Source organism: Aptenodytes patagonicus, chromosome Z (genome assembly GCF_965638725.1).
Source record: "Aptenodytes patagonicus chromosome Z, bAptPat1.pri.cur, whole genome shotgun sequence".
NCBI classification, from domain to species: Eukaryota; Metazoa; Chordata; class Aves; order Sphenisciformes; family Spheniscidae; genus Aptenodytes; species Aptenodytes patagonicus.
The window spans coordinates 29,233,556-29,256,066 of NC_134982.1; the positions used below are offsets into that span (position 1 = coordinate 29,233,556).

General features: G+C 41.8%; 1 protein-coding gene across 8 annotated transcripts in view; it reads right to left on the reverse strand.

The window, feature by feature from the left end:
- The window catches only part of ARHGEF28 (Rho guanine nucleotide exchange factor 28), a 122,427-nt gene that overhangs the window by 74,989 nt on the left and 24,927 nt on the right, over window positions 1–22,511 (reverse strand). For 6 of the 8 annotated variants that reach the window (XM_076363379.1, XM_076363382.1, XM_076363378.1 and 3 more), the window contains 5 exons: window positions 21,031–21,178; window positions 18,867–19,160; window positions 6,923–7,106; window positions 5,474–5,654; window positions 1,955–2,027 (listed from right to left, as the gene is read on the reverse strand). In XM_076363379.1, coding sequence (XP_076219494.1) covers window positions 1,955–2,027; window positions 5,474–5,654; window positions 6,923–7,106; window positions 18,867–19,160; window positions 21,031–21,178 — 880 coding nt within the window. The remainder of the gene's footprint in view (window positions 1–1,954; window positions 2,028–5,473; window positions 5,655–6,922; window positions 7,107–18,866; window positions 19,161–21,030; window positions 21,179–22,511) is intronic. The other 2 variants (XM_076363381.1, XM_076363383.1) reach the window with 2 other exon arrangements.

Sequence of the window (22,511 nt, forward strand, 5' to 3'; positions counted from 1 at the left end):
AGTTCACTGAATGCACCTGAGAATGTAGTAGAGTACTCTGTCAATCATTCCATATCATTTCTGCTTCTAGCAGCAACAATTTTAGCTCAATCTTGAAAAAAGTTCTTCTGGTCTCCTGAATGCTGGCAAATGGGGAGTGTTAAGACAGGCTACTAGTCACCAGTAATGATCATTCGCGATTTTTCAGTATCTGGATTTGGTGGTGGTCAGCGAAAAAGGAGAAGGAAAAAAAAAAAGTCTCATTTATAGAAATATGGTAACCAATGACAATATCAGAACCCAAGAAGATTAAAAAACTTTGCTGCCCATCAGCGTACAAACAATAGTTACAGGCTCTTCATGTCTACAAGTAGATAACTGCAAGCGTGATTACTACAATTTGTTTGTATAGGTCCTGGATACTACCAAAACGTGGCATACTTTTCTTGCTGTTGAACTGAAATGAGTTTTTTTTTTTTTAAAATAACAACTTTGATGCATAAAGGCACAAAAGCGTATGCCAATATCTATGCCAAATATATTTGGCATAAAGAGAGGACAAGAAGCTTTACAACCAGAATCCAAAATGAGACAAGACATCCTGAACTGGTGATTCTGTCTCTGGACTATCAATATCCACTGATATTCGTTATCTGCTTGTCCCAAGTCAGCCTGAATTAAAACTGCTTTTAGTGAAAAATATCAAAGTAATCATCACCTAGAAGTTGTATCGCCCAAGCTACTGCCACATATAGTGCTACCAACCCAGGCCACTCAATTTCTATCCCCGAGGAGCAGCATAAAGATCATGCTGGTCAGAGTATGGCACTCAGACGAATACCCAGAGTCAATGCATTTGCACACTGCGTCACCAGTGTCATTCACAAACCTCATATGGTAAATTGCCACTTACACTTTCAGTAACAACTGCTTATCACCTCTAAATTTACATTCTAATGACAGAAGACTTGTTGCCTGAACGCTGCTGGAGAAGTTGGGTATAAAACTCCTTTTCTAGCACTAACAACAGCAGCCCACATGTTTAAACACAAGCTACACGATGACTGTGTCCCTATTTTACCCATTCACTTAAAGTTACTAGCTGATGCCACCTGGAACTGCAGTCCCGTTCCTCTCCCTCAGCCTGGTCCTGATCCTGTCGGCAGTTTATGCAGGTGCTCACATTTCTGCTGCCCTCATCAGTAGTGCTGCCTCCAGCACAGCCATTGAGCAAGACCGAGCCTCTCGCAGAGCTCACAGGTCTCAGCTTGTTGCTTCATCCAAACATACAGCGCCAGCCACATAAGCAAATGGCCAACTGAGGAAAACTTTTAATTAATTCCTAACAATTGTATGTAAACGCCCAAAGTGTCATACTTCTGATGCTGAAGAATGACCTTTTTTTGTGATTTTCTTTTCAGCTCTAAGAGATGCTTGCTCTGAGGTACACAGGGATGTATTTTGGTAATGAAAGAGCATTCTCATCAGCAAGCACAGTCCCGCAATCCTTACAGAGGTAAACTGCTCACCAAAATATTGAATGTCTAATTTAAACATATGGGAATTTTGCCACATTAAGATGTCTGGCATGGATCCCAAAACTATTCATACAAAGTGTTACTCTGCTCCTATCTTTATTAACTTGAACTATTTGGCTTTACTGGAATTTGCAGGCTGGAACATTCATTCAGTTAAACACTGCCCTCTCCTGGAACCTTCTGACATTTTTCTAGCTCTTACGATAAAATTAGTCAAGGCTTTTCCAGCCACCATAAATGCCATAATATTTTGTGAACAAGTATCACGATTTACACAACGCTCATAGTATACAACTTGCGTATTCCACCGTTGTCCACTTAGAGGTCTCTAATGTCATAGGAAACGTGATCTTCCTGGATAAACAAATAGTGTATGAATCTGTACCAACTTTCCAGAGCTTTTGAAGACTGCAACATTATGGAATAAAAAACTGTACCTTCTACAGAGCTTGTTGTACTGCAGGGCATTTTTGGACCTTCCACTGTCTCAACTTGGTTTGAAATAATACTCTACAAAAAAAAAAAAAAAAAATCAAAATGACAGTAACTGTATTTGGTGCCCATGACATTTATCTGAAAACTCAAAAACAATATCAAAGACTAGCAAACAAATATGTTATAAGCAATACTAAAATGATTGATGGAGAGTCAAGAGAGTATTTTATCAGTTACTCTCCAGAGGAAACCGATAGCAATTCCTCAAGAGGAAAACCAATAAAGTATTTTCAACTACAGAGAGAAATTACCTCCTGCTTACAATACACAAGGGATCTAAAGGATCAGATTTAACATTTGTACTTCATTGTTTATAACTAACCTCCTTCTCTATGAGAAAAGCAGTGCAGCAGCTTTGCACAATGGCTCTGTTCAGAAGTCTAGTTAACCTTGAAAGCATCCCTATAAAGTGAGCAATTTTGATGGATAGGCAATACAAAGAGCCTAAACCAGGACTAAACACTGACTACACGGTAAACCCAGCCTGGAAGGCAGGAGCCGCTCCCTCCCCGCATCCATGGCCCCTGGCCAGACTGGCCCCTCGCTCAGATACACACACTGACTATATCACTCCTGCTCAAAAGGAAGAGGGGGCTAAGATCCAGTCCCTTATTTTAGCAGTTACCTTCAAAGATTATAAGCAAAGGGGGTGGAGGAAAGAATGTCTCCTTTTGCACGGTTTCATCTACAACTCCGCTTGCTTCTAGTCTTTCCCTCTAGTTAGGCTGCCTGTGTATTTGTCATCTACCAGAACAGCAAACAGGGAAAAGGCATGGTAACCTGAATACAAGAGAAAAAGTCAGGGATGACTCTGGGCTGAATATTGCAGCCAAACTGATTTGAAAGCCAGCAGCTGTCAAGCTAGCTATATCCCCCGCCTCAGTGGGGCTAGTTGCAATTTCCTCTGCTCGTCTGCTGTCGTGCGAGACACTTTCCTACTCCCACACCTACCAGGCAGAAATAAGTCAACTCCTCCTTGGGAAGCTACTAAATTTGTCCACCACCAGGCAAAAAAAATTACTTAAATTATCACAAATAATCATTCTGGATTATTATCCTGGTTTGTCCTTTCTTTTTTTTTTTTTAATTACCCTGACACCATTTCACATGTGTCCATTAGTCCCCAGATTTCTTTTCCTCTCGTAGAGGATCTCTCCCCTGCACTGGCTGTGCTGCCTCCAGCAACTGAGGCAGCCAAACGGATCACCTCAACACGCTGCTTAGGGCTCTGCTGGAGGTGCACGACAAACCATGCCACCTCACTGACAGGCACTGCCACCACCACAGCGACTTCTGCCCCAAGGAGGTTGCACAGAGTTCAAGCAATTCCATGCTCTTCCTCATCATCTTCAGAAATCTCTCCTCTGTATTGCTTAGCACAGCCACAAAACCTGTGGGTTTACACTTTTTGAACTGCAGAGCCCCTGAAGGGTTCCAGTGAAGGTATGGCTCCTGTATGGGTAACTCTAGTTTACCAACAGCTTGGGTTTTTTAACTTTTCCATTACTCTTAGACTTGTAAGGAATAGTCAAGGGAGTAAAAGAACCCACAGACTAGGGACTGAAGAACATACTTGAGAAAGATTGGGATTTTCTTGCATGAATAAATGCAAAAATAGTTTGTGCTGCTCCCTAAGTCATCCATTTCACACACACAAATCCAATGCTGCATGCCACCACAACTGAGACGAGCTCCTTCTCTGTCCATGTCTTTCTGACCTAAGTCTAAAATAGCAATGTGGTCATTTATGCAGTCTCAAGATACAAGAAACTGGATGTACAGTCTTAGTCTGCTGTAGATGAGCTGAATACTCCAGTACAGCAATAAATTCTACCTCTATTTTAAAAAGACTATGTATCGTGAAATCTCTAATGCCCACCTTGCACTTTGGATCCAACTAAGGGCTGCAAGTCCTTGTTTGCAAAAGAAAGAAAATTAGTTTTACCTTACCTTTTGGACATAATACATAGTCTAAACATGACAGTTTGATCATCCCCCCACATACATTTCAGGATGATATCTGTTTATAGGAAATGTGATAAATTGATAATTGTGATAAATGTGATAAATAAACCATGTGATCTTCCCAATTATTCTGGCTTATTTCTGCTTTATTACAAGTAGTACAACATTGATGCTGGACAGGGGGGAAATAGTGCCCTCACAATATTGGATCTAGACTGCTGCAACTAGAGGAACAAGCAAAAGGGAAACCCACAAGTGAAAGGTAGTAGGCTTTTTCCTGAAAATACCAAGTGCAGAATTTTGCAGCCTTTAAGAGTCTTTGTCTCTGAGAGCCATGCAAACATCTAACATACCACACTTTCTTTTTCCATTTCAAAGACTGAAAGAAGAACAAGGATTTGATGAGTGCAAGAAAGAGCCAATGATATAAATAACAATGCATTCTTCATTACAGTTTTGAGTTTGCTATTGGGTTTACTATTGTTTCCATGGAAAAGCCACACACAAATTGTATGTATTCTGCAAGCTACAAACACAGAATAACTTATTTGTATTGGAACAAATCAAAATCTTGGCAGTGTAGTTACACGAGATTATACATAAGGACTATACCACACATCACAACTTAAGTTTTTGTGCTAAACATAACACATGGACCATGTTCTAAGTTAAAAAAAAACCATGCAGAATGCAATACAGGTAACTCAAGGAAAATGAGCGCACAAATAAGGAAACCTCTAGTTAAGCATGGAAAAGAAAAGCTGTATTTTAAGACCAGAAAAAGAGAAAAATGTATTTTTAGTGTGTTTTTAGTTCACTAGTTTTATATAGTCATGCAGTCTCAATCTAAAAACATAAGTGAGCATCCGCATTGCTATTAAAGAACTTGTGCTTTCAAGTGTTCTCCTCCTCACTTTACTGAAATTGAGAGGTGTCCTGAAGAATATCACAACAGTGCTCCAGACACCTTACAGTAAAATAAAGACCCACTACACCATAACTAAACTCTATAGCAAAAGTCTGTACTCTGTATTTCTGCTGTAAGTAATAGACTGGGGTTGGCTCTTGATAAAGGCTCCCAGGCATTACACTACTAGACAAAAGAACGGAACTAAATTAAATATTTCAAAGCACCAACGTGAACACAATGGCAATGCTATTAAAGACACAGAGATTTCAGGGAAAGATATTCACTGTAGAGCCTACAATGATTCAAAAACAACTTGGGAGGTAAAGGAGGCTTTGATAAAAGTTCTCAATATCTCCTATCTCCCAGCTTCACACGTACGATGTGCTACACTTACACAAAGTAGAAGCCCACAACAATAGTCCTGCAATTACACTGGCCATTAGCGACCCAGGCAGCTTAAACTAAAAGGCTACTCAAGAAAAACAAATCCAGCCTGAAGAATCTATAGCTGGAAATTATTGACAATTTGTGAAATTTTCACAATGTGAAAATCTGTGACAATGCCCTGAGCTAGATAGGTACCTACCTGGTAAAGAAGAGGTCTGTCCCAGAAGTATTTTCTGAAGAGCTTAATGTCCGACTCCAGCAAGTGCTGTGCGGTGTGGCTAAATGTCAGCGTCAGAGCTCCTGATGAATGAACAAACTGCACACAAGCACCCTCGCTGATCTCCGCTCTTGAAATGTCAAGTGAGTGACTGCCCTGGAAACTGGAACAACATGTTCTTTAAACCAAAGCAGATGCTCCCCGCACAGGTAGAACAAAAACACAACCGCAGCAAGCTTCCTGCTCGCCTTCGGCACGGCCCGTCAGTGTCCCAGTGCACCCGCTGCAAAAACTGGAGGCAGAAAATCTGAAACACCCACTGAAAACACAGCTGGGCAAACAAATACTTACCAATGACTCCACTCAGGCCTAAGAACACACAGCTACTTCTAGCCATCGGCGGGGAAAAAAAAAACAATGTCAGCTCTAGATGATTATTCATTAGTAAAATAAGCCAGAAACAGCAATAAGGAGAAACAGGGATTGTCACGGCTTGCTCTAAGTTAGCAATAGTACCTTTTCCTGTTAACGTTGCCATATATAGCAGTAGGACACGACTGGCAGCTAGCAGGTTTGTTATCCCACGGCAGTGAAAAACAGAAAGTATCTCAAGGGAATACAGCATTGTTTGGATGTCACAAACAAATGAGACATTCATAACATAATGTACTGTACCAGTGTTGTATTTTTTTTTTAAACTGAAGTATGGATAAGTCTCACATAAACTATATGCATGGAGCCAGAACCGAAAGCCACATACCAAAATAAAAATGTAACTCAATTCTTCTGCATTTGTATTTGCAAAGAAAAGCCAAGAGTGAGAAGCAGCATCTCATGCTGAACATTTGGTACCCCAGGACATGCACACACACCCCCCCCACAGGTCTTCAGGTCCATACAGAGGAAACTCCAGACATGCCAGAAAGCACTTGTCCTTTAAGTCATTTGTCAGTGTGGCAGCCCTCCGGCAAAACAGAGTTATAGCTGCAGCATTGGCTTTGCTGCTGACTCTCCCTTATTCACCCAAACCTGAGCTTTACAGAGGTCACAAAGTCTGCTGAGGTTTTGTGGAAGTCAGGTCCTATGGTTCTGTTTATATCTAAATATTTCTCTATATACATTTTAAGGGATGTCTTTACTTGTTGGTAACATGTCGGGATTCAGCTGCGATAGTGCTGGGAGAGGTACATGATGATGCAGCTGGTCCTCTGTTACTTAATTGACTATTAATTGACTTTCAAATGTAACGAAGGACACACATCATAAACTTCCTTTAACTGTAAATATAAGTTTATCACTTAAAACGGTAATAATGGCAAAAAGCAACAGAAACCAACACAAAATAGGCAACTCTTTTGAGAACAACAGTACTCCCCACAGCCCTTAACTGACAGGAGTTTTTCCGAGGAAGCAGCAAACCATTATACTCACTTTGTGAAGACCTCAACAAGTTTGGAGTGCCCATTTTGTAAAGCCAAATCTAATGGTGTTGCTCCGTCCTCATTAGCTAATGCTAATGCGGATGACCCTCCAGGCTGGGCTGCTAAGAACTGGGAAAGCTTAACCAAGCCCAATTTCATCACAAGGTGGAGAAGAGTTTCTTTATGTTTAGGCTCTGAAAAAACACAGCAAACAAACAAAATCATCAGTAACAAAACCCAGCATTTTATTTCCTAGGAAACATCAAAAGAAACTTGTTATAGTCTGCAGAAATATCACAGCTCAGGTTCAGACCTACAAAAGTACTTTGACAGGATCTGTCTTTCACTGAAATCAGCAGAGTTAGATACTTAATTGCATCTGTGGAGCTAAGCTAGGATATCCAAATACCATCTAATTTCAGCAGTTAAAGAAATCAGTTTGTATTAGATAATCTCAGTATTTCTCTGTTTCTTTGTACATAGTATGGCATTCAGCACAAGAGATGCCCCAATATACTGCAGTACACAGTTAAGAGGCAATTTTCCAGCTGCTTTGCATTGCCTCAGCAACACAAAACATCTGGCAGCATGGCCAAATACCTAAATTTAAAAAAAAAAAAAAAAAAAAAGGTGTGATTTTTCAAGGCAGGCTGCTTATCAGCATGTTAAGAGGTCCTTAGCAGCACAGCAAGCCGTAAGCTAACATGTATGTGGGCAAAATACACAGGATAATTCTTGTGTCTCTCTTTTCAGAAAGGTGACATCACCTGCCAATACTTCCTCTCCACTTTTTAGCACATATTCATCAAGCTAAACGGGATGAAGCTTAAAATAAAAGAGTACACAACGATGACTTAGTCACCAGAGGCTGATTCTCCACTCGAGCCCTTCCCTGGCCTTTGTTCAAAGAAGGGTTTATCTGTCTACATACATTCTCAAGAACAAAGCCTCTGCAATTTAAAGGCAATAAATAAAATTCAGCTCAAGTGCCACTCAACCTGTTCTCTACACTGATATTTTGGTATGAAGATAAATATAAGGGTACTTTCACAAGGGTCAAGTATTTAAGGGCAGTTACTCTACAGCTCTCAGAACAACTGGCTGAAATCTATTAGGTTTCCAGTGATTTATGAAATTCCATTGAAATTTATCATCCTGATTCAACAGACTTTTTCTTCCCTGTTATCCAACCAGTTCAGAACATGTTATTTAAAATTATACATTTCAGTGGCAAAGGAAAGGTGAAGCTCCTGAAGCATATGTAGGTATGTGCACACGTTTGTGTAAATAATAGTTAAAATCAACAGCAAATTGCTGTCAAATTTCCTCTCTGCATCAATATTCACAAGATAAAACCATCTGATGGAAAGCAATCCCCCAGCAGAGAGAGCAGTTATGTAGCCAAAAAGCTAATAAACACGTTTTTCAGAAACACTTATGCATTGAGCAAAGGTATCATGTAGTTACATGCAAATACAGTGGCTCATGGCTGACTCCTGTTCAGTTTAAGTACTGCCTCTGAAAGGGTCAGGAATATTTATTTTATAGAACCATTAAAAAAAAAAAATAATCTTGAAGAGTCCTCAAGTGGTCTCTAGTCCACCACTTAAGGCAGGATCGGCTCAACCTAAATTGCTCCTGACAGATGTTCATCTCATCTGTCCCAAAAACCTTCCAACGACAAGAGGTTTTCGTAACCTCCATAGGCAGTCTACACAAGCGATAATTTTACCCTCACAGTTACAAAGATCCGAAATGTCTAACCTAGTCCACCCTTTCTCAGTATAAGCCTGTTGCTTCTTGTCCCATCCGAAACAGGCATGAAAAACACTTCATTCCTTTCCCTTCGAAGGTTCCATTTACATAATTGAAGGCTGCTGTCATGTCTCAGCTGATTACATCTTCTCTGGACTTCTTAACGGGAGAGTTGCCTTCTGCAAAGCTGGACCTTTTGGAACGTCCTCTCAGAGCTGGGGGCCAAAATCATTAGCCTCCTTTGAAAACGTTGGACCCGAAGTATTGTAGTATTAAAAAAAACTGTATCTCCCTATCTCATAAAGCCAGAATGGCAAGAAACCTAAGGAACTTGCTCTACCGCTCCACAGGGAAAATTACTGCAGGGTCTCCACTGGTAATCAACTTTTGCTTTGAATATTTGATGGCAACCCATCCAAGACTTTGTACCTTTCCATTTCAAGTGGAATCAAAACTTTCAGACAGAGTCAAATCCCAGAAAACCAGGTCAAACTTCCTTCAATAAATGAAACAAATTCCAGACATCAGATCAAAAGTGAGCTTCAGGACACAGACTCTAGCACTGTAACAGCCAGCAAACCTGCATGTAGCATCTGAAACCTTTATTTCACTGCAGTTCTAACAGAAGCAGACACATTAACAAGATGCAGGGGGGATTCTTTAAACCAGAATATCATTAAACATATACACAGTATGTACCTAAGTATTTCTAGAACACACATATAAAATGTCACATGTCATTATTTAAAAAACAAACAAACAAACAAACAACCATCTTCAAACTTCCCTCTTACTTGTGGCTAGCCAACACAATTTGGTGCATTAGCCTGCCCATGCAACACTTATTTTCTCCCCAGGCTTTGGGCAATAAAGTTGTTTCTTAGTCTCCCCATTTTACATTCTAGGCAAAAACGTGTCCAGCTGGACACAGGCTCTGCTGCAGGATCCTAGGCCACAGAGGAAAGTAGTGAACTATGGGTTTTTTTCCTCAAAGGTCTGCAAAATATTTCTGATTTCAGTCTTTGGAGACAACAATCATTGCTGCATTTTAGTTACCATCATTAATGGTATGAATTATAGTGTTTACGTATCTGTTAAGCGAGACAGCATATATGTTTCAAAGTTTTTAAGTACATGCAACCTTTAAGTCCACTGAATCCAACTCAAGCATTTGCAGAACTGCTTTGCTAAACAGCAATATGGAACCATAGAATGGCTTGGTTTGGAAGGGACCTTTAAAGATCACCTAGTCCAACACCCCCTGCTGTGGGCAGGGACATCTTGCACCAGATCAGCTTGCCCAAAGTCCCGTCCAACCTGACTTTGAACACTTCCAGTAATGGGACATCCATAACTTCTCTGGGCAACCTGTTCCAGTGTCCCACCACCTTCATCATAAAAATTTTTTTCCTTATATCTAATCTAAATATACCCTCTTTCAGTTTAAAACCATTGCCCCTTGTTCTGTTGCTACAGGCCCTGGTAAAGAGTCTTTCTCTGTCTTTCTTATAAGCCCCCTTTATAAACTGAAAGGCTGCAATAAGGTCTCCCCAGAGCCTTCTCTTCTCCAGGCTCATAGGAGAGGTGTTCCAGCCCTCTGATCATTTTCATGGCCCTCCTCTGAACCCGCTCCAACAGGTCCATGTCTTTATTGTGCTAGGGACCCCAGAGCTGGATGCTCCAGGTGGGGTCTCACAAGCACAAAGCCCACGCAGTGAGTGAGTGGCTGGCTAAAGTCAGCCCATAGGGAATACAGAGGCATGAGGGTCTGACTCCAACCCACAACTTCAAAGCCCAACCAAGCACTACTCATCAAACACTTTGGTCTGCCTGGATCTGAGACCTCCTTCTATGGAGGAACATTTAAACGAGCAGGGCTCAGGCTTCCCAAAACGTGTCCAGAGATAGTGGAAACGATGACTGATATGCCACTTCAAAAATGGAAGACCTCAGTTCAACTTCCTCCTCAGCCAGATGGGATTTGAACCCACACACATCTTCAAACTTCCTCTGATCACCCATCTGGTGGGAGCACACCCTGTCCCCTCCGTTGCAGAGTAACTGAAAATGGGTCAAGGTGCAGAATGAAATCCAAGGGATGCAGGGCAGAAGACCAAGAAAGCAGCAGACTGACTACAACGCAACAATCAGCTGGGAGAAGTCTCTGCTGTTTGGACATGGATGCATTTCTCATTATACTGTCATCAGATCTGAAAAATGATGCTGGGAGCCGGGGTGTCGCACTTGCTTGGAGAATGCCCTAACCATTCAGACACAGTACAAAAACGTGTGCCAGTATCTTCCCTTTCCCTAGATGTGTTTCTTAATAGAGACTGATAACGTCATCTGTGCTTTGCACTGGCCCCAGTGCTATTTCTGTACTTCAGAGTCTCCCCCACAAGGACTTTAGCAGACTCAAGGCTATGCCACCAGTCTGGACCTTAGCAGAGTACAGCCGGACACCAGGCACCAGCACTCCCTTTTCTGACGTGTTTATATGTACACCAGAGTTTAGATGCCCAGGAAATGCTGTGGTCCAAAACATAGCCCCTGAACAAACATTATGCATTTCCAGGTTAAAATATTCACTAAAACATGAGCTTTCAGAATTGTTCTTTGGTCTGCAGTACTTAAATTCTGCTGAAGTCCCACTTTAGACATTAAAGTGGGTTCTTTGGATGTTTTCAACTAGACCATTTTTTCTATATGTAGTGTTAATAAGCAGCCAGCACGTAAGTCCATCTAATTAAAATACATGCAAATATATCAACCAGTATTAAACACACTAAGCATCTGATTAGATACTAACTACACCCCAACTGTCAGATAAAAAACACAGAAACAAAAAGGCAAACTTTACTCTGAACTCCATCCTCTGATTAAAACTTTGGCCTGGGGCCTCTGGGTTTCAATGTATATTGTAACGCTGTAAAAAAGCCAGATAAACTCGCTCTGGGCAAGATAAGATTAGGACTTTCCCGCTCAGCAAAAGGGGAGGCCTTAGGAAGCCTCCCTAATAAGGGACAGCCTTTCCTCTGCTCTGACACTGCAGCAAATAAAGTTACTCTTCTGGCAGCCAAATCTTAAAAACGATGCAGTATGAATAAGTCTGCTACAAAAGAACCTACTTTTAAAAATAACTAATAAACAGTAATTAATCTTTGTGGTCTTAAAACACCATCTACAATAATAACTTCTATTATCTCACCACAAATATTCTAGTAACTAATTTTTATCTGCCCAACCTAACAACCTTCATCTAACCTTAAGCTAAATTTGTTCATGGCTAGCTTGAATGCACATGGTAGCAGAACCACCCGGCAGCTCCACCCGCTGTTTTCACCCCTGATGCACGTGGTTGGAAACAGCACTGGCGTTCCTCCCCATCCTGCACCTCTATAGACTATGTGTTTGCTGGGCTACTCTCCTCTTACTTCTTCCACCTGGCCTGCCCAGGAGTGAGCAGAACCTGATGACATAAAGCAATTACTAATAGCTTCATGATACTAAAATCTGAAATACAAATTGTAAAGTTGGAAGGATAAATGGAAAGGTAAATGTGTTCTTTCAATACAAGGAAAGTATTTTTCAGCATGTGGATGGTCAAACACTGGGACAGGTCACCCAGCGAGGTTACAAACTGTCCGTCCTTGGAGGTGCTCAAAACCTGACCCTGAGCAACCTGATCCAACTTTGAAGCTAGCCCTGCTCCAAGTAGAAGGTAGCACCAGGCCACCTCCAAGGACCCCTTCCACCCAAATTCTGCTGTGGTTCTATTCCAGGGTCAGCAATATCAAAGCAAAAAAAAACAGAAAGACATAATGACTGATAATAAGCTTTTTAAACAGACCTACCTAAAAAGAAAAGATTTGCACTTAAAAAAAGGTAAAGTCCTGAACAACTGGGTTTTAGCATTTTTTTTCTTAAGAACGATTTCCAGTTTCAGTTCTCCTCATTCACCACCTCCTCTTATAGCTCCTCACTGTGACAGAACAAATGGCATTTTCTCACACTTTTCACTCTCTTTTCCCCTTGCCTTCAGGAAGATTTCAAATGTGGCAAAATGGGGGGGGGGGGGAGGGTGTGGAACACACAAAAAAACCGCAACAACAGAAAGAAAACCATCATGAAAAAAAACGTCGTGGAAAAACATCATCATTAATTCAACTGCATTCAGTGGCAAACAAGAAGAAAATAAGGAAAAAATGAAAACACAAGGGTTCTTCAACATATTCATATTTAAATGGTATAAAATACCATTTTCCATCAAGACACATAACCAACAATTCCTAAGATTTGAAAGACGCACTGCTGGCTGATTCATACAGGGTCAGCTACTGCAAGGCAGGCGGTGCTGTAAAAGATACGAACTATCAGGACGTTGTTTTGCATAGCATCCCGATTCTCCAGTCAAAACACTCTGAGTTGCACAGCTGAGCCAAACACAGTCTGTTTTAAACATTAAATAAATCCTTTTGTTCTTCCTTGCACCTGAATCCCTTCCTATGTCCAAAACAATAAACTAAAAACAAATATTTCTCTCTGACAGAAATGACTAAGACCCTTCTGGGCTATGAATCTCATTCATTTCCTGGAAGGAGATTAAAAACCTCAAGACTTGTGACTTTAAAAGCAAGGGGAGACATCAAAACTGGCTGACAAATTCCAGTTTTTCCTGGCTTTGTACTTTTATGCATTACTGTTCATTTTTTCATTTTTCCGTTAGGTATGAGATTGTTTATAAAGCCGTCTTCAGTGCACCCCACTGCTGCAAAACCACACACAAGCGGTTTTGTGAACAGACAGTGGCCGCGATGCACACAGCCAGGTACGTGACAGCCCGTCTAAGGGCAGGGCTGCAGTGGCATCTCCCCTTTCCACTTACCGAATATCTGGAACATCCAACTTTTCCTTAATTAGTTCCCCTATTCATCATACCTTTATCAACTAACACCCGGAGGCTGGCATCAGTGCTGCAGAAGAAAAGGAGGAGATGGGGGAAGGTTAAGCTCCATTGCAAAGGTGGACTTTAAGGAGTCTTGCCCCAGCAGTTTTAGCAGCAGGAGGGTTAGAGAAGGCGCCCATCCACCAGCCCCATGCGGTAAAGGCTGCACATGGTGCCACTACCTACATCATCAGGTGAAGTTTCAGTTGACTTTACTGCTTGGGTGACCCCAACAAAGATGCAAAACACGACAGGAGATGGTTTCTGTTAGCAGAGGGATAGTCCTCATTCTTTTGTACTGCAGCCAAATACTCCCTTGAGCTGTTTGGTTTAAGATGCTTGTTTATTGAGTGCCACCAGACTGCTCAACACCAGGCGGGGACACCCTCTCAGCCAGGAGCAGAGAAGGGCTCTCCAGCCCAGTGCGACCCAAGCCTGGGGTTCGGGTCAGACCGTAGCTTCATACCTGGTCTCTCCGGCAGCAGAGCAGGCTCCTGAGCCCCACTACTTATATATTGCCTTAAATAGGAAACTTGATCTCTTGTGTCTCTTACAGTACTTGCTCTACTGTCACTCTGCATATCACCATCACCAAGTGCTTGGGGCTTTTCCCAAAAAGCCCCTTCATGGTCCGGGGGTCTCAAACATCTCCTCTCTGCTATTATTACCACTGACCAGGAGATGAGGATCATACACTTGCTGGGGACCCGCAGGCTGAAGCACGCTTGCCAATATCTTGCCTCATGCCGCAGGTTTCTTGGTCAGCAGCAGCCACTGGAAGACACTCCTCTGCTTCCCAATGCCCAGGGTAGCATCCTCCTCCCTCTGCCCCGTGCAGTTTCCAAAGGGGTGAACTCCTACGAGGCCAAAGATTTTTCTGTTTCTCTAACCCCCTAAACTGCCTGACCAAAAAAATATTACCCCTCCTCACAAATCTCACCACACCTAGAAATATTTATCCACTGTTCCCAGTGTTTTCCTAATTCCATGAAGGAGAGCAGGCACTTTGCTCCCCTCTCCCTTTCCTTCCACAGGAAAAAACAAATCTAAAATTCCAACTGAGGAAAAGACACACGCAGAATTTTCTTTAATTTAGACCAAAAATACGACATGCATCAGCCAGGTTGGAACTGGTGCAGCTTAGCAGGATGCATTGAACATCAAGTGGAAACAGTAACAGGATTTACAAAGAAAAGGGCAGGGAGAGGGCAATAAAGTCAAAAATGACACAGAAAATGGAAGTGTGTTCCCCAAAGGCAGACTATAAAGCAGTGAGGTTGGATACTTCAGTTCACTCCACCAGACCTATTCCTAGAAAACAATTACAAAGCATTTATGAAATAAAATGGAAATTCTCCTTCTTCATGAAAGGGAATTTATCAAGCATACACTGTTCCTTTCCCTGTGATCCACAATTAATTTTCATAATTCAGGTTGTAATTTTATTGCTTCTACCAATAGCCTTAAATGTAAAAGAGCACTCTTCCTTTTGAAAATAACTGTAAATAGTGGCAAAGTCAGCAGCAACTGTTCTTGTTTGATTACCAGCACAGTTAAGTCACCCAGACAACCTGAACGCGCCCTCCCAGCAATGCCCTTAAAACAACCAGAAACTGAGATGCTCTCAGCCTCCTCTATGTAAGGCAGACTCCTTGCAAGGTCCACACTCCTGTGCTCCCGGTCCCCCTCCGACAGCCAAGGGACATAATGCTGAGCGTGTCAAAGATAAAAAAAGTTGCAGTGAAGATGTTGAACCTGTGTCTGATGGTCCTTGGGGGCTGCTAGTCCTAAAAGACTGCCCTAACCTGATGGTACTAAGAGAGTAAAGGTTACTTGGAACCATTTTTCTCATACAGATTAAACCACTCCATCTTTCTTTCTTCTTTTTTTTTGGTAAACTGAAAAACTGTGGGAAGATTCTCTTCTTCCTGAGCAGCTCTAACAAGTTATTTGGCTGAATATTTAACACTGATTATCTCCATAAATTGAATAATCCAATTTTCGGAAGGAAAATATCCTTTACGAAGGTGCGATCAACAAGAAAATCAGCTTCTCCCTCTCCCTACTCCTCCTTCCCCTTTCTTCAAACCCACCAACAAATAAATGTCTGAGCATAGCACCTCTGCTAGGTCCCCAGTTTCCTCTAGCAGCAAACTGCTTGTGGGCCTGCTGATCTCAACATCTGACCAGTCTGTGTGAGTGAGCAGCTCCTGACATGGTTGTCACACAGGCACTTATTGCAAGTGAGGATTACCAAAAGGTTCGTGCTTTCTTGTTTCTTTTGTTGAACTTTAAATAATGTGGCTAACAAGTCCTGACCTGTGCAAATGCACTAAATTCCTGAATTATTTGCAGTGCTCCCTAGACAATCCAGGCTCTCTCTTTACCCAATCCTCTTTATGCGTTATAAAGGGAATAAAAGCACTTTTTCCAAATAGCAAAACTCCTGTGAATGAATTATTCTTCTATCTTTCCATCAACCCATATGTCTCTAAATCCTCATAAAAACGAATGAGGTCCAAAAACACCAGATGGTGCAATAATTTTCTCCAGAGATCTGTCACTCAAAAATAGTTTTTTTCCAATAAAAATAGCTCAGCAGCTCTGAAAACTGACACAATCTCACAAGCATAAGGTCCTGCCTAGTGACGGATGATAGCACCCGCGTCTTTCACAACACTGATACTAAAAAGAACATCCTGACACTGTCAAGGCAAGGAGTTGCAGAGACAGCAGGTAGGGAAAGAAAGTCTCGTCCTCTTCCTAAATCCTCATAAATTCCCTGTTTCTCATCAATTTTGATCTTTTGGAGCATGGGGAAGAAACGGAATGCTGGGACAACCCAATGAAGAACCTTCTCCTCCCCTTCTCACCTGTGCTGAGATCTGAAGCACTCCTGCCCCAGTCCATCCCCTTCTCCCTCCCTCCCTCTCCTTCCCCCTGCACGCACAGGGTTCCCTCAGCCACATGCAACCCTCAGCCGTGCTTGGCCTCTTGGCTTTGGGGACAAAAACACAGTGATGGGGACAGCACGAGGAAGCAACATGAGTCAGTGCGTCTCAGAGTCAGGTGAAAGGAGAATATGGCTGTAAGAAGAATCAAAACTATACTTTCAGAAAGGAGAGGGAAAGAATACAAGAGCCAAAGAAAAATTATACAAACTGCTTAGAGGATATCAAAATAGATGTCAGGCCCAGCCCAAGCCTGGACCTCAGAGAGAGACAAAGGGAATGACTGACCTTCCTTGGGCTGAAGAAGCTGTCTGGAAAGCTTTCAGGAGTCCCCCACTCAACAAGGGTGGCCAGTAAGCACTGCCCAGGCAGGGCTGCCCTAAGAGCTCATCGCCGTGCATGAGCATTGCTACCAGGCCCCAGGAATTTGGACGTTTTTGTTTTATTCAGAAACAAGGGGCAAGATCCCAGCTTCATTTAAGAGCAATGACTGGGGTACAAAGGGAGATGTCACCTCTTCAGTGCAACACTGCCCATGAGGCAATCGCTAAAGCAGCACGCTCAAGACATGCTCATCTAACATTTCAAATGCTCACACAGACTTTGTATAGTGACTGGAGCACACATGCCTGCTTTTCCACTGTATTCAAATTTTGTTTATGTATAATATTGAAATCTGAAAAGTGAACAAAATATGAAAAAGACACAGAAACAAAAGAATACGAGTCCTATAAAAGTCTCATGAGGGCAACATACTCTTTTCCATATAAATGTTGCAGTACACCTGAAAATTAACAATTAGCATAACTAAAAATTAAAGAATTTTGCTATTTGGGTAGCAGCTGCCCTGGCAGAGCTTAGTCTGGTACCAGCTGAGCTGATGTCCGACCCTTCAGACCCACAACACACCCAGCATAAACTTCCCCGTGTTTCAAGCAGGTACCCGGCTGGTTTGCCCAAGCATCTCTCAGTACCGCTGGTATCCTGCTGATGCTTCTGGGTTGGGCTTCAACTGGTTTCGATGAAAAGTTTAGCCACGTCTGTGAACAAAACTACAGCTGATTTCTTCAGGCTTTGAGATTTCTTCAGGCTTTGAATCAAGCTCTTCATTGCTAAGATCCAACAGCCGTTTCAGCAGTTGAGTAATGTGAACAAATATTTACTACACACCAAAATGAAACAAGCAATGGCTTTTTTTTTTTTTTCTATCCTGTCTAGCCAATATTCGAATGAGACTTGGTATTTGTTTTCACATCTCTTGAAAGAGGTGTTTACAACAGACAGACAAAAACCATCCTTCTCCTGAGGAAGGCAGTAGCAGATTTCAAGCTATCTGTCATTAAGAATTAGAAAGATTTAAGACGGGAAAAAAGCCCTCACTCAAAGAAATGGGCTAAGTGCCGTGTTTTTACTTCCCAAAAGTTTGCATGAACCTCTCTTTCACTTTGGCTCATATGGAAACTGCCTGTCCTCCAATTTTTAGCAATTTAAAGTACTAAAAGGAAAACAGCCAAAAGTACCAAATTTTCAATGAAAAACATGTGAAGCCATCAAGTTTAACACTGTTGCCAACCTCAGCTATAAATCAGCTACGTCTGCAAAAAAAATTATACTCTTCAGCAAAACCTAACTACAGTTTTTTGTTTGCAATGAAACCTGAAACCAGGAAAATTTCACCTGATTTTGTCACAAAATTTTTCAATAGCATAGCCTAATGTAAAGTTACATGTATATTTTCATCCCACTTCCTCTACAATAAAAAAAAAGCCACAAAACTGGTTTAATGATATTCTCCCCAAAGAATGATCATAGTCATAAATAAAGCATAAACACCGACAGAACCATGACAAAAATTATGTTTACTCTGTACATCAGAATGCCTACAGTAACACATGCTTCTGTTTTATGACCATCTCCTTTTTGTCTGCATAATTAAAATATCTCACTTGGTTGGAATCATGGCAGCAATACTTCACTGCTACAATTCTTGCTTTTTTTAAACAGACAGGTCTTTAATCTTGCAAAGGCAGACTCTATTTATAAATAAAGAACTGCATTCACAGTGAGTCAAGGCACAAAATGCTTCTGGAGAGACTGATTTACAATAACCATTATTATCCTTTTTAAACCTCTGGGCACAAACCAAATCTCTGACTACCCCTCTCATACTTGAACAATTTTTCATCTTAACCACAGAATAAAGCACAAGGGTTGAGAACCTGGGATAAAACGGTGAGACACTCTGCTCTGAACTGTGCATCAAACCACCGTTGAAAGCTTTCCAACTTAAAATAAAACCTTACCACCTTCTGAGCAGCTTCCAAGGATGTTCCAGGTCGATGGCAATTCTTCATGAGCAACGGCCATCATCAAATCATTATCCAGGGACTGCAGATCTTTTATCCTTAGCCCAAACTTATCCAGCAACAACCTGTGACTAGCAGCAGTGACACATTCTGCGTGATCGACCAGAAAGCGAGACAACTTGCACGACAAATTCTCTCTGTAAGTGACTGAACAGCTGCCGAGGACCACAGGTGAGTATCCCCTTGTGTACATTAACACAGAGACAGAAACTGCTTCTTGGCATCCATGGCCTGCAATTATAATGTAAATTAATCACTAACATTACATATGTTCAGAAAATATGTAAGTTCTTCCTCATTCCCCCCCGCCTCTAAGAGCTGTAACTGCTCATCCAGAATTACTTTTATTCTTTCCTCTAATTACATCTATTTGTTGTAGTGCATCCATCAACCATTTCTGGTGATGAACTTGGATTCGACTAGACTGTGAACTGCCAGTCCTCCCAATTATACTGACATAATTGATTCTGGAACCAGTCTTTCTAGGTGAAGGTTCTTTAACTACAATGGAAAGAAGAGGTAACCACATCAGGATGAAATCCCACAAATCAAAAGCCTGAAGGTTCTTGGATAAGAATTAAGAAAAATGAGACGCTCATGAAAAGAGTGGCAGAGTGGCCTGCAACACAAACTCTGAGTAATATATCCATTTATTAACACCAATTTTGTACCTACCCAGTGTCTCCACGTAGGCCAAAACCCAGAAGCTTTTAACTAATGGATGCTTCATGCTTTTGGCAGACTTGATCAAATGCTGTATCAACACTCTAACTTACAGCTGCAACCCTTGAAATTCAAGGGAGTTTGTCTCTCAAACCTCTTAAGCACCCCGTGCATTCCTCCCCCTCCTTTGCCATCTAAGTGAGGGTGGATGTCATATATCTAGAAGAGGTGCAAGCTGTACCTCTCACTGGAGAGCTAACCATGACGTATTATGGGTGCAAATCTAAATTTTCCAAAATATCCCTGAATAACTGCAAGTATATATGCAATCTAGTAACTGCAGAAGGAAGCATGTACTTCCCACATCTGCAGTTGTTTTTAAAGTGCTCTGCGTTCCCTTATGTTTAATTTGGCCACTGCGAAACAACACTAACGACAGCAGGGCTGTATTTTAAACTAGCACTTTATTTTCATCTGTTCATGGATTCTGTTGGGAACAGGCAGAGGATTAAGTGTTGCCTGTAGCCTCCTGTTTTTATTCCTAGCCCAGAAGCAATCATTTAACAGTGTCATTTCAGGCCTAAAAAAAAAAAAAAAGAAAAGACTTTGCTACCCTGGAATAAGCCTAGCATTGCATTTTCTCCAGTTGTAATCCATGACAATCATTTACCATTTACAGGATCAAAGGAGCCACCACGTAACAGCAGCAAACTTTCCCTTTTTATACTCAGCAGTTATTTTCAGACTCTAAATCCCCTTTAGAAAACAAGAACAAGTAACAAGCAGATCCTATTGCACAGGTACATCACATCTATAGCCACCTACTCACACAAATGAAAAGGTCACAAAGCACACAATGAAGGTGACAACCAGGGTTTATGTTACATCCAGGAGGGGAACAATGCGACAGCAGAGAGCCGGCTGGGAGGCAACACAAATCCCCCGTTTGCAGCGAGGCACCCCTGAAATGGTTTCCCCGACACCTCTGCACAGTGCACAGCTCCAGCAGAGCTCCAAGCATCACACACCTCCACCATGAGGACCTTGCAAGCCGGGCTAACCCAGGGAAGGCTTGGACAAAAACATGACTTTGCAGGTGTTAGGATGCCTGGAGGTGAACAGTTGTGGCATAGAATTAATTCACATTAAAAATGATGCCATCCCTGAAGGCTGCACTTTAATGCACACCCAACTATGCAAGCCTGGTAACGCTGTCTACGCCTGATGCTGCGCTGGTGTGGATTGCTACGAAAGGCAGGATTACCTATGGTCAGTCAAACTCAGCCTGGATCCTAAAGGCCATCATTCAATTCCTGCATTTCATCCATTATAGAGCCATAAAGCAGAGTTATACCAAATCATCCAGTTGTGCTCAGCTTTGCAATGGAGGTGGGGTATAGCAAAGAGATGAAAAATGTAAACAGGAATTAACGCTCACCTGGAACAATGGACCGAAGAGCGTTGTCACTAACTCGCTCACCAAACATTATGTGCCTCTTCAGGGATCCATCGTAAACAAAGTAAAACTCAGCATCCTCTGGGAGATAAATGTCGTTGCCAAATTTTGCATTTATAGTCACCTGTCCCTGAAAAATAAAAGCGCTTTCAGAAACATCCAGTAAATTTCTCATCTCCAACAAACCCATTGATACATACTTCAGATGCAAGTTTATTATAAACTTTTCAACTCTACTACACAGAGGATGTGATCCAATGACAAATCTGCAGTCTTCTACTTCCACTTAGAATATAACACTGGTTTTATGCCTGCACAAGCAAAGGTGATTTAAAAAACTGCCTTTTAAATAATGCCTTCCAACTAATTCCTTTCAACCTGACCCCCACAAATATAACCGACTTTTTATTTAAAACGCATCAGAATAAGCAAGTCAGTAAACCTGAGTATTTTGCTATTTACAAAAGCATGCTTTGTGTTAAAAAAGTGCTTGAAATCGTCTTAGATTCAATTTACAAAAGAAAAGCACTGATGTAATTCTACAACTGACCATGCTGGTTTCAAAGAGTACTAGTTCCCAGATATCTGCCCATGGGTTTCTTTATAGTAAATAGAAAGCAAACAGCCAAGAAAAATCTGTCATACAATAGCTTCAAAAAAGAACAGGAAAGGGATCTGAGAAGCAGCAAACAATAACAAAGTCCGACATGTCTGAGGGAGGAAATTCAGATGAAGTTGCATTTCCTCGAAGAGGAGGACAGCATGCTCCACCATGCTCCCTGGCTGCCCCAGTTGTTCTAAACAAGACAGAATTGCCCCAACATCTGGCAGAAATGGTGTTTTCTGGAAAACAAGCTGCAGAAGAATATCTCAGCCATTCACACTTCCAAACAATGCCAGCACTGCCTGTATTGAAAACAGTTCACCACAGCACTGACTCCACCGTCTCCATAAACAAGTCTGCTAAAAATCTGCACCAAAGCGCAATGGGGTAGCACAGAAATTTCCATGGTTGAAAACCGCAGTTATGCCCCTGACCATCCTGACAAGCATCCGGCTCCTTCCCCTGTTCATTATATGGCAAACATACTTCACTGCAGTGAGGTTCTTGCCGCCCCCCACAACGTCACATCTTCACCTGCCCTCCTCAAGGACATCTTTCCCGACACTCGTAACAATGTGAATCCTGCATTTGTTTTCCTCTTAAATACAGGCGGGTCTATTGAACTAGGGACTAGGGGTGAAGAGGCAAAGGCTACTTTCAGGCACAAAATCTTCCTTAGATAGGATTATTCCTGTAAGGATAGATGTAAACAACATTAGGAGTCCAATAGCAAGAGCAAACATGCCTGTCACCCTCAGAAACTGATAACGCACCTCTTTTTAATAGCCTGAAGTGTTATTGTAACTGCCAAGTGTTTTCTCCTACCTCTCCTTGGGTTTTGCCTGTTATACCCAGAATT